The following is a 14,251-nucleotide window of genomic DNA, read 5'->3' as shown; positions in this document are numbered from 1 at the left end:
TGAACACCATGCTAGCAATACAGGCGTTTCGATGGGATATGACAATAGGCGCAGCCAAAAGTATTAGTTTTGAAAATAAAAAATTAGTTTAAAAAAGTGTTAAAAAAAATCGCCACCGTAGGCCAGCACAGCAGCACTGATCGTCACATGGCTTGCGGATTGAGATGGCTGGCCGAAATATAAAAACTGAGTGAGCGAGAGTTGGTGGAAGAAAGTGGTTACGGAGGAAAGTGGTAGGAAACTTCGTGTCGTTCCCGGCGCAAATTCGTGTCTTTAGGAATATCGTGTCTCGACGAATAATGCGGTCCTAAATTTTCTATCACATCGAATGTTTAGACACGTGTGGAGGCTGTGATCACATGTGGAGATGTCTGGGTTTTTGGCATCCGACGTCACAACTTGCTCGAAACCTTCTCAATTTTTTACCAAAGCCTCCACATGTGATAACACGATGCCTCGACAAATTTCGTGATTTTCGGACTTCGTTTGCATTTTATATAATTTAAAATCACATTTCCGGCAAGTACCTCGACATGTTACGTCAACGAGATGCTCGAGATTTCATGTGAGTTCCTGGATACGGCCTAAACATACCCTCAATATCATGAGTATCAATTTTTGGATGACCAAAGTCCATTATTCCATGTACCTGCAGTTTAAATTTGAAATATCCCGAAAAATTCGACAAAACGAAATAAACTAATGAAATATATCAAAAAAAAGTCAAAATTGCCCCAAATTTTAAAATAGAGTTTGAAATACTGTCACAAGGCCCCAGAAAAAAAATTTGGGCCCAAAATAAAAAAAAAATTGCCGAGTACCATGGGGGGCACTCGGCGAAGTGGGCTTTGCCGAGTGCCGGCCCAGGGGGCACTCGGCAAAGTTGATTTAAAAAAAAATTGCCGAGTAAAAGCCCACCGGCCCAACCCCGCGCGGCCCAACCCTAAAAAACGCCCCCAGCCACGCCCACTCGCCCCCGCGCCCACCACAGCCACCGCCGCGCCCGCCCCCGCCCTCGACTCCCCTCCGCGGCCACGCCGGCGCACCTCCTCCCCACCAGCTCCCTGCGGCGCGGCTCCCCTGCTCCCCACGCGGCCACGCGCGCGAGGCCACCAACCGGCCGGGACGCGATGGCGCGGCTCTCCTGCTCGGCTGCTCCCCACGCGGCGAGGACACCAACGAGCTCCACACAGCGGCGCGCGCGACTGCGCGAGGCCACTGAACGGCCAGCACGCGGCGACGCGGCTCCCCTGCTCCCCACGCGGCGGCGCGGCGAGGCCACCAACCCCCTCCACGCGGCGGCGAGGCGAGGCCATCGACCGGCCGACGGGTGCTGCCTCTTCTCCTCCGCCGAGCACGTTCCCCCGCCCACCGGATCCCAGCACGGCGCCCAGTCCGTCGCAGCGCCATCGCCTCCTCGCGTCGATCCGCTGGTGCTGGGTCGGTGTTGAGCGGAGCAGGAATTGGACTGGACTCAGGTCGAATTCGTCTCACCTTCTCTTTTTTGCTGGTAGGATCTCCAAAACGTTGCATGGTTGGATTGAAATTGAATTCCCTGTTCGACTTAGGGCTTCTGCGGTTTCCCAGATTACTTGCCGGGGTGGGTGATCCGACCTATCGACTCCAGATCCCCTCTTATATTGATCTATTTAATTGAGCATAAGTTCTTGTGTTCTGAATATATGGATGTGCTGTCACAAGTAGAACCATATGAATTTAGCTGTGTCGCAGCATTGACTTCAGGGCTGCATCAGTTATCTAAATTTGTGAACTGGTATTGGAAATCTGAGTTTTTGCATACCTCATTTATGTAGCTGCTGTGTTGGACACTTAAGTGCATGACTTTCAACCTCTGCCCACCTTGCTGTAAGTAGTCAAAACAATCTGATGGATACACAGGTGTATGTATCTACCTGAGTTAGCTGCCCTAGATGTTAGTTGTGCATCTGAACTTTATAAGCCCCATGGTTAACTCCGCGATGTAAAACACTGCAACTGAGACCGCGTCCTATGTTGTTATAAGGTGAGATTATAGTGCAGGATGGATTCTTAATTTTCAATACATGAACTTCTGACGCCCATATAAATACTGCAAGTCAAGCAAAAAGATAGATGTGTGTGATTTGTGAAGCCCACATGGTTTGATAGTTGTTACTTTCACTCCATCAAATTATATTAAAAATGTGTAATCAGCTCTTTCTTTCCTTGGCGTGAATTTTGTAAGTCTGACTGTATCATCCCATGGCACTATCATTTTTGCATTCACTGAAAATGATTCATTTGCGTATGCTTTATGCTTTCCACATGGATTTTGTACCACCACCATTGACTGTCACCATCTTTATTTATTTTTTTCATCTCCAAGACACAATTTGGAACTTGGCTTGACAAAAAGGGTAGTAGACAGAAGTATGACTTGAGTTAGTGAGAAAGCAATCAAGTTCTTATAAAGTTACAGTTGGTTGCAGTACAATTATAACAACATGGATCACTGCTCAAAAATTGCTACTTCTTTCGTTGTTCCTCATTTTGATAGATGTCACCACGTGAGTCAGTTGTTGAAACGACAAATATTGGCAGCCTTTAGTTCACAACTGCAGGGAGCAGGGTACCAATTCCGACTGCTCTCTTACAATATCTTGGCCCTGGTGCTGATTTTACTTAGCTTCTGGCATAGGTGGATGCTGTAAAGAGTACATTTTTTTCCCTCGCCTACATCTATAGGCTCCTCTTTCTTTATTACATTTTTTAAGAACCTGGCCAATTGAGGTCTGAAGAGCATATTAATTAGTAATTAGTCATTATTGGAGTGATGGATTACTTTACTGCTTTGCTTATATCTATCTCATGACAAGTGCTGAAAAATAATGTAAGTACATTTGTGTTTTTCTTTTTTTCCTTTGCAAGTGGGCAACACTGTATGGGAGGCACCTTGTGCCTCTAGATGGACCTGTGAATCACACTGCTGTGCTGTGAATCCCACTGATGTCCCTAAAGATTTTAGAACCTTCAGTAAACCTTTGCTATAGTATAGAGGTCTGCAAGTATCTCTTTCTACTCAAAAAAAATTTGTGTCATGTGCACCAACAAATATAATTTCTTCTTGAATCGTACACAAGCTGCAGAAATTTAATCGTACACAAGTTGCAAAGATTTTTTTTTAAAAAAAAAATTCAACACTGTCGCGGGTCGACGAACTTTAGGTAATTCCGGTTTCACTCGTCGTACATTGAACGTTACACACATTGATCAGATTTGCAATACTGAAACATGTGATTGAAACACTGCAGGCCGAGCTGGCAGAGACAAGGGAGACGCAAGCGCACCTGACCGCAGAGCTGGAGGCCACGAAGAAGCAGATGGCGGACATGTATCAGATCATGCAAACCATCGGGCAAGCATCGGGTGTCCAAGTGCAGTTGCCAGCTCCAGCTCCGGTTCGACACTTCACTCCTGTGAGTATGAAAGTTTAATGCGTTCGTGCCGTTGGGATTGTCGGCCTTCGTGCCGTTGTGATTTTCGGCCTTTGTGCCGTTGGGATTGTCGGCCTTCGTGCCGTTGTTGTAACAGACAATATATATATATACAATATATATATATATATATATATATATATATATATATATATATATATATTGTCTGTTACAATGGAATGTAATTTTTTTTTTTTTGCAATTCTCGGGGTCTTTGCCGAGTGCCATGGGCAAGGCACTCGGCAAAGATTTTTCAAAAAAAAAATATATATAATTTCTTTGCCGAGTGCCTCGCCGCGGCACTCGGCAAAGTATTTTTTTTAAAAAAATACAGAAATTCTTTGCCGAGTGCCTAAACAGGGGCACTCGGCAAAGAAATTATTAAAAAAAAACTTTGCCGAGTGTCTGGGCTGGGGCACTCGGCAAAGTAATTTTTAAAAAAAATAAATATTTTTTTTGCCGAGTGCTGGGTCGGGCACTCGGCAAAATAACCGTTAACGGCCGGCACCGCAACGGCCGAAAATATTTTGCCGAGTGCCGCCCCAAGCACTCGGCAAATTTTTTTTTATTTTGCCGAGTGCCCCGATAAAAAGCACTCGGCAAAGACCCTTTGCCGAGAAAAATTTTGCCGAGCGGACTTTGCCGAGTGCTACACTCGGCAAAGCCTTTGCCGAGTGCAAAGGGCTCTTTTGCCGAGTGTAAAAACACTCGGCAAAGCCGCGGCCTCCAGTAGTGATTTCACCACCACATCACCCCACACAAGGTAGCTAGCATTTCACTGAGAGCGAGTGCTCTGCCTCTGCGAGTCCAGATGGCCGAAGTGATGGCGAACGCCGCCACGAGCGTGTTCGGCTCCGTCATCGCCAAGCTGGCCGCCATGCTCACCGAGAATACCAGCTCGCCAAAAAAGTCGAGCGCGGGATCTGCTTCCTGCGACACGAGCTGAGCACCATGGATATCGTGAGCTATCCTACGATATCGGGGTTTGCTTGGTCTTCAACCAGTTGAATATTGTTTTTACTTCCTGGCGTGACATCGCAAGTTGCACGTCGGCCAGCACAGCAGCACTTATCGTCACATGGCTTGCGGATTGAGATGGCCTGGCCGAAATAGAAAAACTGAGAGAGAGAGAGAGAGAGAGTTGGTGGAAGAAAGTGGTTACGGAGGAAAGTGGAAGGAAACTTCGTGTCGTTCCCAGTGCTCAGCCGTAGAAATAGAATCGAATCCCATTATATATTTAACTAATGAGATGCGTTGTTGTTTGCCCCACTTTAACCTGAGAACTGAATCACCTATCCTCTCTCATACCACCGCACAAGCTAGCTAGCATTTCACTCAGCCAGTAGTCGCGAGTCAAGATGGCTGAAATGATCTCGAGCACCGCCACGGGTGTGTTGGGCTCTGTCATCGACAAGCTGGCCGCCATGCTCACCGACAAGTACAACCTCGCCAGAGACGTCAAGCAAGGGATCCGGTCCCTGCAAGACGAGCTGCGCACCATGGAAGCCATGCTGCTGATGCTCGAAGACAAGGACGACGACCAGATCGATCCACTCGCCAAAGACTGGAGGAGCAAGGTGCGTGAGCTGTCCTACGATATTGAGGATTGCATCGACCGTTTTGTGCTCAATCACAGCCATGGAGATGGAGGTTCCACGGCCAACTTCGTGCACAAGGCCATTCAAATGGTGAAAACGTTGTTCAAGGACAGAGAAATAGCAGAGGAGATCCGACGACTCAAGAGGCTCGTGAGCGAGCAGAGCGAGCGGGGGAAACGCTACTGCAACATTAATCAATGTCTCCTCGCCTCTTCATCTCAGCCAGTGATGTTGGATCCTCGAGCACCTGCACTCTTTCAGGAGGCCAGGGATCTTGTTGGAATCGATGCTCCTTGTGAGGAGATCATCAGCTTATTGAGATGTGAAGACAAGGAGCACAAGGTGGTGTCCATCTATGGGATAGGTGGACAGGGGAAGACCACTCTCGCCATGGAGGTGTACCACAAAATCACTGAAGCTGCTTTTGATAGCCGGGCTTTTGTGTCTGTATCACAAACTCCAGATATGAAGAAACTTCTTAGAGATATATTGTCTCAAATAAGCAAGAGCCATTTTGACCAGTCACAGATGTTAGAGACAGTTGAGCAGCTCATCCGCACAGTGAAAGAATGCTTAAAGGACAAGAGGTAATCAATATTATTTCTTTTTCTAATAGTTAACCAGTTCATCTAGCTAGAATAATGTCGTGCAATATTTGTTCATCACATGAGCTCACCTAATTATTAGGCCATTTATGAAATTTTCTGGGAATTTTTAAAAATGATTCATTTTTTCCTGGCCTAATGAACTTGACAGCATAAAATTACCTCAGATACTTCAATGGCTCAGCATATCTATCAAATGTCATCATTAAGATGTTGCAACAATGAACAAACTCAAGTCAACTGTGCATCATTTTGGTAAAAAAATTACTTTACACCATATAATCCATATTCAATAAAATTACTTCTTGGAAAATATGACCAGAATTCTAAATATCCATAAAAATCTCATTTTGCAACTCAGTTTTTGAACTGAATGCATCATGTCTTTGAGTGGGTCTCTAGGTGTTCTAATGCGGCACTTACCATTTTGGAGGTTGTAACATATTTTTTAAATAATGGTAGTTTACAGACTGCATTTCTCATGTGTAATAATTACTGATAAAAAAGTGTGCCACTACGATCCATCTTACATTTCTCCGACATCTTTAACTTCACTGGAATACGCTTCAATTCATGGTTTGCCTTACATAATTAATAATGTGATTCCACAACCAACGTATGCAGGTACTTCATCTTGATTGATGATATCTGGAGTGTATCAGCATGGGAGCTTGTACGATCTGCCTTACCTGTCAATGACAATGGAAGCAGAATTATTACTACAACACGCATTGAAGCAGTAGCCAAATCTTGTTGTACTGGTATTGCTGCACAAATGTATCAAGCAAAGCCCCTTAGTCATGAGGACTCCCAAAGATTATTCTTTAAGAGGCTATTTTTGTCCGGTGATGATTGCCACCCAGATTTGAGGAAAGTATCCGATGATATTTTAAAGAAATGTTGCGGCTTACCACTAGCCATAATCAGTATAGCTGGTTTATTAGCAAACAGAAGCAAAGCAGTGGAAGTCTGGGTCAATGTATTGAGGTCTATTGCTGCTGTAGTTGACAAAGATTCTCCCATTGATAAGATGAAAAGAATTCTGCTGCTGAGTTACGTTGACCTTCCTCACCATCTAAAGAGCTGTTTGCTATATCTGAGTGTGTTTCCAGAGGATTATCCCATTGATTGCCGACAGTTGATATTGCTATGGGTAGCCGAAGGACTGATTCCTGGACAGGACAGGGAAAGTATGGAGCAGCTAGGGAGAAGTTACTTGAATGAGCTCATCAATAGAAGTTTGGTGCAGCCAACCAAGGTTGGGGGACACGGCGCAACAGTGAAACAGTGCAGAGTTCATGATGTCATACTTGAGTTCATTGTATCAAAGGCCGTGGAGGACAACTTTGTTACTATATGGAATGGTAATGGTTTTTCTAAAAATTATTATTCGAACAAGATTCGCCGTCTATCCATCCAAAAAGACATTTCTTCCCGGGCGGAAGAGATTGCCAAGACAATAAAAAATGGAGCTCACATCCGATCCATCAATATCTTTGGCTCAAATTCAGTTCTAGTTAATAAGCATGCCACAGAGTTCTTAAACAGCCAAGTCTTGCGAGTGCTGAATATTGAAGTTGAATATTGTGAATGCCCTCTTGGACATGTCAAAAGTTTAGGTCAGTTGAAGTACTTGAGGTTACACAATTATCCTTTGGTCGGCAAGCTTTCACAAGATATAGAAAAGCTGCAACATCTGGAGACACTAGATGTGAGATGGCACTGTCTTCAAAAGCTACCAGCAAGTATTATCCAGTTGCAGAAGCTAGTGCGTCTTCATCTCCTTCGTTTGGTGCGTCTACCCGATGGAATCAGAAATCTGCAGGCATTGGAAGAGCTATCAAGGATCGATTTGGGTATTCAATCTGTAAAGTTTATCCAAGGACTCGGTGATCTGACCAATCTGAAATTACTTGAAATTGATTGGCCATGCTCTACTGAATTACGTGATATGAAGGACCACAAGGAAGCATGTATCTCAACGCTCTCCAGGCTGTTCAGGCACCTGCGAGGACTACGTGTGTGGCAGAGTGATCCTGATGCCACATGTTCATTCATGGCTTCGTGTGTCCCTACTCCACCACCGCTTCAAATGCTTCTTCTTGATACACATAACTTAAATAGGGTGGGCCCTCAAATTAGCTCACTAGTCAACCTGACCCGCCTCCGCATTTTTGTTCGTGGTGAAGCAGGCAAGGAAGGAATAAATATTCTAGCAAGTTTACCCATGCTGCTCTCTCTTACTGTTACCTTATCCAATGACTTAAATTGCATCGTCTACGCAAGGCATGCAATCAGCAGACAAGGATTCCAGCGTTTGATCAAGTTTAATTTGCTCAGTAACAGCCGTGAGGTGGCATTGGAGTTTGAGCCGGGAGCCATGCCAAAGCTCCAAAGGCTCAAGCTGGAACTGATGGCACGGTGCCAGTTCAAGTTTGGGGAAGGTGGCCTCGTCCTTGGGTTGCAGAACCTGGCAGGGCTCAAACATCTGGCTATAGATATTAAATGCGACGCTGCTGTTGCAGACGAGGTGGAGGCTTTGGAGGATGACATCAGGGGCGCAGCAGCCGTCCATCCCAACCGTCCCGTACTCAAGATCCAAAGAATTCTTCAAGATTGGATGGCTCAGGGGCGCAGCAGGCGTCCATCCGACCATGCCATAGTAGTACCATGCCATAGCAGCAGGCGCAGCAGATGATGTGGAGAATAAGTATGACCACCAATTATCATATGTTTTTCCGTTTTTAGGTACGTACGGAGTATGTAGGAATTGAACAAGGCAAATTCGACCTCTCGGGTGGCAGGCGGCACCGCTGGTTGATGGCTATCTCAGTCTTTCAGGGAGCTTAAACTGGTTGTTCCAATTGCTATGTGGCTTTTAGTTCTGACAATGCCTAGATAGGTTTGCTTGCGTAGTTTTGTCTGGTACGACACTTTATTTTATTTTAGAAATTCTAGTCTTCTTTTTTATGCATTGAGTTCATCCGTCACATGGTTCATTATTGTATTTGTTTCCAAATTAAGATCGATCAGTATTTGTAACGTAACTCCCAAATTTTTGTGTCATGTGGAACGTTATTTTAAGCCTGAGTAGAATACATCGGTGACTGTTCTGTTAATTATTAGTGACATGTATTACGGTGCTTGAGGGCAAACTGTGGTTCCTCCCCTTTGATCATTAATGAACCGTTGAGACTAACTATAAGTGCTTTAATGTTAAGAAGGGTATCTAAGTAATTGTGCTGGTGCTTCATTAGTTCATTCACGTAACGTCTTTGATCTGGCGTGCCGAGGGCGACCGGCGATCTCCCGTCTCTTGTGCACTTGGAACTGCTATTACTTATCCGTGTGTCCTAGAGCCGCCGACCACTGCTGCTGCAGACATCCAATGGGAAGACAAAAAATGTTTGAGACTTCGTAGTACAGTTATAGAGCTTTGTGTTCACTTATTACGTGACATGCTGACTGAAATTTGGTAAGTAATTAGATATTTTTTTTTACTTTTCCTATTGTGCAGTCGCCTGAAATCTGAGCATGTTTCAGGCGACGCTCTGTCCGTTGGAAGGTCTTGAAGATTCCTGCGTCGGGTTTGTTTCATATTGGGTCCGATGTTTCTTATTGGGTCCGGGTACTGGAGACTGCACCCGCTAACACCGCACTCGAGCCTAGCCGCCCACTACACCACAACACCGCTTCACCGTCAGACATCTGACGCTAAAAATTATATTTGGCGATGGATGATCTGACGCTAAAGATAACTTAGAGACCATCTTACGCTAAATCCTGATTTAGCCATTTAGTGTCTGCCGCTATAGGTATTCATATTTAGCGTTGAACTGTCTGTCGCTAAACATATGTATACCGTCCCTCTGTCTGTCGCTAAAAAATAAGTGGGCCCCACCTAGCTCGAGCGCGCCACTTACATTGAGCTCCGGCGCCCAGCTTACATCGACCTCGCGCGCATATTTTAGCCGGCCCACGTGTACAGTTAAAAAGAGGTGTACCATCGTCCATCTGTCTGTCGCCAAAAAGAAGTGGCCCCCCACCTAGCTCACACACCGTGCTTACATAGGCCCAACCATCTCAGTGCCACACTTGGTGTTGCCGTAGATTAACACTAGTAGCAGGTGTGGATGCGTAGAATTTAATATTAATATTAACATAAAAAAGATCCAACGCCGGGCTCAAACGCGGGATCTCGAAGACCACAAGTAGCAGACAAATCACTAGGCTATGATCACATTATGTTACTTGTTGCAGTTTCTTTTTTATCAATTAAAGTTTATTGCCGATATACTGAAAAAAGCCAATGAGGGCTTGAACTAGGGGCGCGCAGACCCAAAGAAGCAGCCTTAAACTAACTCCTCGAAAAATCATAACAACATTGTTTATGTAGTCGAGTTTATGTGCAACCCATAAAATTGAAGTATCGCGTTAATCTTGCAAATGCAATTGTTAACATTATTAACTTTACTTAAAATAAAAAAATAAAAAAGTTAAATATGAAAGTGCTATTACGTCCGGTAACTTTAGCTTGGGCCAGGAGTTCAAGATCGGACGTAATTTTCGCAGGCCCGTCTAGCACCAAACGTTTCCTTCACCATGGATCCAACCATCGACGGTTCGCATAGCTCGTGTGCAGCATGCCATCCACAACCCTAACTCCTCTTCGCTCTCACACCCGCACCCGCCTCAGCTCCACCACAGCCGCCGTCCCCAACTCTCTTCTTCCACAGAACTGGCAGCACACGTCCACCCCTCTTCCTCTCTTCTCCCCATGACTGGCGTGGCACACGTCCGACCATGGGCAGACGCCGGCCCCGGGCACCGCCGCTCACCATCCCTCCCCGGTGGCCGCCCCGGGCACCGCCGCCCCTTCCTGTGAGGCCGGAGCCGAGCCCGATGGTGGAGATCCGGCGCGGCGCATCCTCCGTGGTGTCATCCTGGGACACACACGAGGTCTGTTGTGACGTTAGGACAGCCTCCTCATCCGGAGCAGCCAGCTGGATCCATGGCGCCGGATTCATGGTGAGGAGGGGCCAGATTCATGCTGGGACACTGGATCCCGCTGCTCCTCACCTACGCCCATGCCCGCTCCGCACAGGAGGACCTCCCTAATCGCAACGACGGTATGGTAGTGCCGTCAAGGTTCTCTTGCTCACACTATCCCTTTTGCTAAGATTGATTGATTTTTTTCTGGTGTATGCATTCATGATGATTGTACTTGCTGGAGGGTTGCTTTGTTGCTTAAACAGTTAAACATGACCTGATTTTAAGAGTGTGTTGAAGATTGTTTTTTTTTATAAAAGTGTTGAAGATTGTTTTGCCTACTATCCACGTGAAGCAGAGAAAATCTTTGTTCCAAAGGCCTTTAGCAAGGTGAGACAGGACTGAACTGACAAGATTTTTTTATACATGCTGCATTGTAGCAATGCTCGAGTATTGGGCTCATCAGTAGGCAAGTAATTGCTATATACTGATACATCATACATGCCTACAACAGTTCAAGCCAATGAGTGTTAGGAAAATCCTAAAAATGGTGTTTAAGCCAATTTGACATATGGTTGCCCTAAGAATTTTGGGGGAATTTAACATCAGTTCAATTAGATGCTTGCTGCTTGTAGATCCCCATCTGTGCTGTTGAATGCAGCTAACTATAATACTAATGATGCTCTTATTTTTATGATATCTTATATTGAGTTGATAAACTAAGAATCGCATTAAATACAATTGTTTTAGCCGGTAATTTGCTTGCAGCAAATAAGGAGTAAACTAGAAACCTTAATAACATTGATCAGTATGTTTATTCCTAAATAACATCAGCCATGTCCATACTATGTGTTTGTATATATTGATTAATTTGAGATGCATTCTATGCAATTTATTCGAAGATCATGTCCACATACATGTATATAGGCCTGCTAGAGCTGCCATTTTCAAAGTTCTGTTATGCTATTTGTGATGGCCTGCACCAGCTGATATGCTGTTGCAGATCCATCGGTTATATCAGATTTGAGAGTTGAATCTTAAAATTGATTTTGATGTGAATGGTATGCCCAAATAGAAGAACATGGTTATAGAAGAACATTGATTTTGACCATGCATTCTGTGCTATATTGAAAACATTGTTCATGTTTTGCCTGAGCACTCATGGCTATATCCTAGGGAGGGTTTCTTCCTCTGTCATCTATGTTGCTTTTAGTTTATGAATTGTCACAGCTTTGTGTTGTGTATATGATAGCACTAAAGAAGAGGTGAGGTGCTGGAAGAAAAAGTCCTCACATTGGTTCCTTGTTTGGATGGAAGAGGAGTTGATGACTAAGATTTAAGTTGTGTTTTCGGGAAGAGGAGCGGTGATAGGAAATTGGCTTGAGATATTTGTTTGGTTTATTTAGCGTTTCTAGATATTTTTGTGTAATTTAAAATTGCACCTCATGGTTCATCATGTTTATATTATTAAACACACACTGACTGCTAGATAACATTTGGTTGGGTTCCTGGTTGACACTTGGGTTGGATTGGATTGCAAGCTCATGTTGTCAGGAATAATAGAATGATGGACATCTGTTTTTGGCCACACCAGCAATCTCAAACTTCCCTCTACAGCAAGACAGCTGTAGCTAATTTCTTCAATTTCCATCAATGTTTCTTGTGAGCAAGCCTACACTAATTTCATAATCTTGAAGCTAATCATATCTTCACTTCGTTAGCTCCTATTTTTTGTTGAAGGGCAGGTTTAGGCACAAACTGACTCCACAGATCGGATATGAATGGGAGCAAGTTCAGAGTTATAGTCTTTCAGGTTTTCGAAGGTTCAATCTTTTAGTCTTTCATGTTTCCTGAAAACAGCAGATTCATGATTAATATTTCAATTTTGTAGTTTGTTCCCTATCTGGCAAATTCTTAGTTGCCAGGTGTCCAGCAGTCGGCCTGGTTGTATGCAATGCAAGGAAACAAAGTTCAGGTGATATTCAGTCTTTCAGTTTTTTCGTTTCACCAATTCAAGTGGACAGATCCTGATGCTATGTGTTTCAGTTTTTTATTTGTCAAGTCTAACATACAGATCGTGAAGCAGTTTGTTTGAAGTTCAGTCTTCCATTCCCTTCATGTTTTCGCCTAACACTATCACCTGTCCGGCAAATTCAGACTTGCAGTTCTTTAAATTTCAGTCTTTTGCCATGTAGATCGCCTCAAGTCCTGCCATTACATGGCAAAAGCATTCTTTCTATTGCCATGTCGATGGTTACATCATTCATTTCTTAGTTAAATAAGTATCGCCAAACCTGAAATATCTTAGTATTGTCTGTTACTTCTCTGTAGCTTATAGGCAAGAGCTATGTAATGTTTTTGTGCTTGATTAAACTCAGGACGAATCACCTTAGCTTTTAGTTCTTTGGATCTCAGATTAAACTCTGGTAGCATCACCCTAGCTTTTAGCACCCCACAAAGAACTATAATTAATTACATCTGACTAATGTGTTGAGATGTCTGACATAATGCAGTTTCCTATTCTATTTCTTGTTCTTGGACCTCTCATTTTTTAATACTATCAATAATTGTTAGTTACTGGAAATCTAATGAACTTACAAAATTTAATTTTCCATGTGCCCCACCCTACGTGAGGTCTACGAGGATCAGCAGGACCATCCATAGTGTGTGGAAATATGAATTCATTCTGTCTATACTAGAAGTATGATGATGTAATTTTGTATGCTATCAAATTTAACTGTGTTTGTCATGCTTCTTGCTGGACCACCGTACGTGAAGTTCCTTGCAATGTCTAATAAATGTGCCTAAACTAGAGGACATACTTGTTCTGTTGTGTACTGTATGATTATTTAGCATGAAATATTTTGCCACATTGTTACTCTCAATTGTTCACAGCTAACAGTACTACTGCCTTTGTAAGACAATCTAGTATATAAGCTAAGTCATTCATTTTATGGAGAGAACAAAAGGCTGTTGTTTGCTGGAGAAAGGGTGATGACACCTGTTTGAAAGAAAGAAATCTTCCTGTGCATCCACCAAGGTAAATTAGTTGCAATCACATATATATGTTTTTTAACTAAAAGTTCTGAGTGCTAGGTAATGAGACTTAGATAATTGGTGTGTTTATTTCTTATTAGTATTAAATTCTGACACCATGTTTTTTTTGTAGGTTTCAGCAGCCTTTCTAAATCCATCAAGAAGTACAGTTTATATGAACAAGGCCATGCAACTGTCTTCAAAGTTTTGTATTACCAGGTGACCACTGATAGTTCACATCATGTCTTCAGCTCAGTAGTAGCACATTGGTTTTTGCAGGTCTGTAGGTGGCTCAAGTTCCTTTTTACTTAGTTTCAGCAATATCTAGGCTTAGTGCTAGTGGTAGCACTATTTTAAATCCACACAGCCTGATGTATCAGCTTGAGTATGTATCTAGAGGAAATAAATGAGATGGTGAGCTACTGTAAACTTTTGATCAAATTTGTGAAGCTGCTTGTATTTATTGAAGTTAGAGTCCTTGTTGTGTGATGATGAATGAACTTTGTGAAGCTCAGTGTGACATTCTTAATAATTGTTGATAGTTTAGCTT

The 14,251-nt window shown here is 43.6% G+C and overlaps 1 protein-coding gene and 1 long non-coding RNA gene across 4 annotated transcripts; both read left to right on the top strand.

Annotated features, from left to right (window-relative positions):
* The first annotated feature begins 1,022 nt into the window (after positions 1 to 1,022).
* Positions 1,023 to 3,526, top strand: LOC136481843 (uncharacterized). Of its 3 annotated transcripts, XR_010764868.1 has the most exons (4): positions 1,023 to 1,866; positions 2,908 to 3,036; positions 3,126 to 3,203; positions 3,291 to 3,526. It is a non-coding gene; the product is annotated as an uncharacterized lncRNA (long non-coding RNA). The 3 variants fall into 3 exon arrangements; XR_010764866.1 differs by having other exon boundaries at positions 3,126 to 3,526; XR_010764867.1 differs by having other exon boundaries at positions 3,120 to 3,526.
* Positions 3,527 to 4,831: 1,305 nt separating this feature from the next.
* Positions 4,832 to 8,374, top strand: LOC136479790 (disease resistance protein RGA5-like). The gene is made up of 2 exons (XM_066477540.1): positions 4,832 to 5,658; positions 6,301 to 8,374. Exons 1-2 carry the CDS (start codon positions 4,832 to 4,834, stop codon positions 8,372 to 8,374), a joined length of 2,901 nt encoding a protein of 966 aa, XP_066333637.1.
* Positions 8,375 to 14,251: the final 5,877 nt, after the last annotated feature.

The sequence above is a fragment of the Miscanthus floridulus genome, chromosome 9 (genome assembly GCF_019320115.1).
Source record: "Miscanthus floridulus cultivar M001 chromosome 9, ASM1932011v1, whole genome shotgun sequence".
Taxonomy (NCBI): domain Eukaryota; kingdom Viridiplantae; phylum Streptophyta; class Magnoliopsida; order Poales; family Poaceae; genus Miscanthus; species Miscanthus floridulus.
This window is presented reverse-complemented; position numbering and strand designations above follow the sequence as displayed.

What these genes read in the sequence shown, in the direction of transcription:
- LOC136479790 (XM_066477540.1), top strand. Translation starts at nt 4,832, where the DNA reads ATGGCTGAAATGATCTCGAGCACCGCCACGGGTGTGTTGGGCTCTGTC. An exon ending in GAATGCTTAAAGGACAAGAG is followed by an intron (nt 5,659 to 6,300) that starts GTAATCAATATT and finishes CAACGTATGCAG; the next exon opens with GTACTTCATCTTGATTGATG.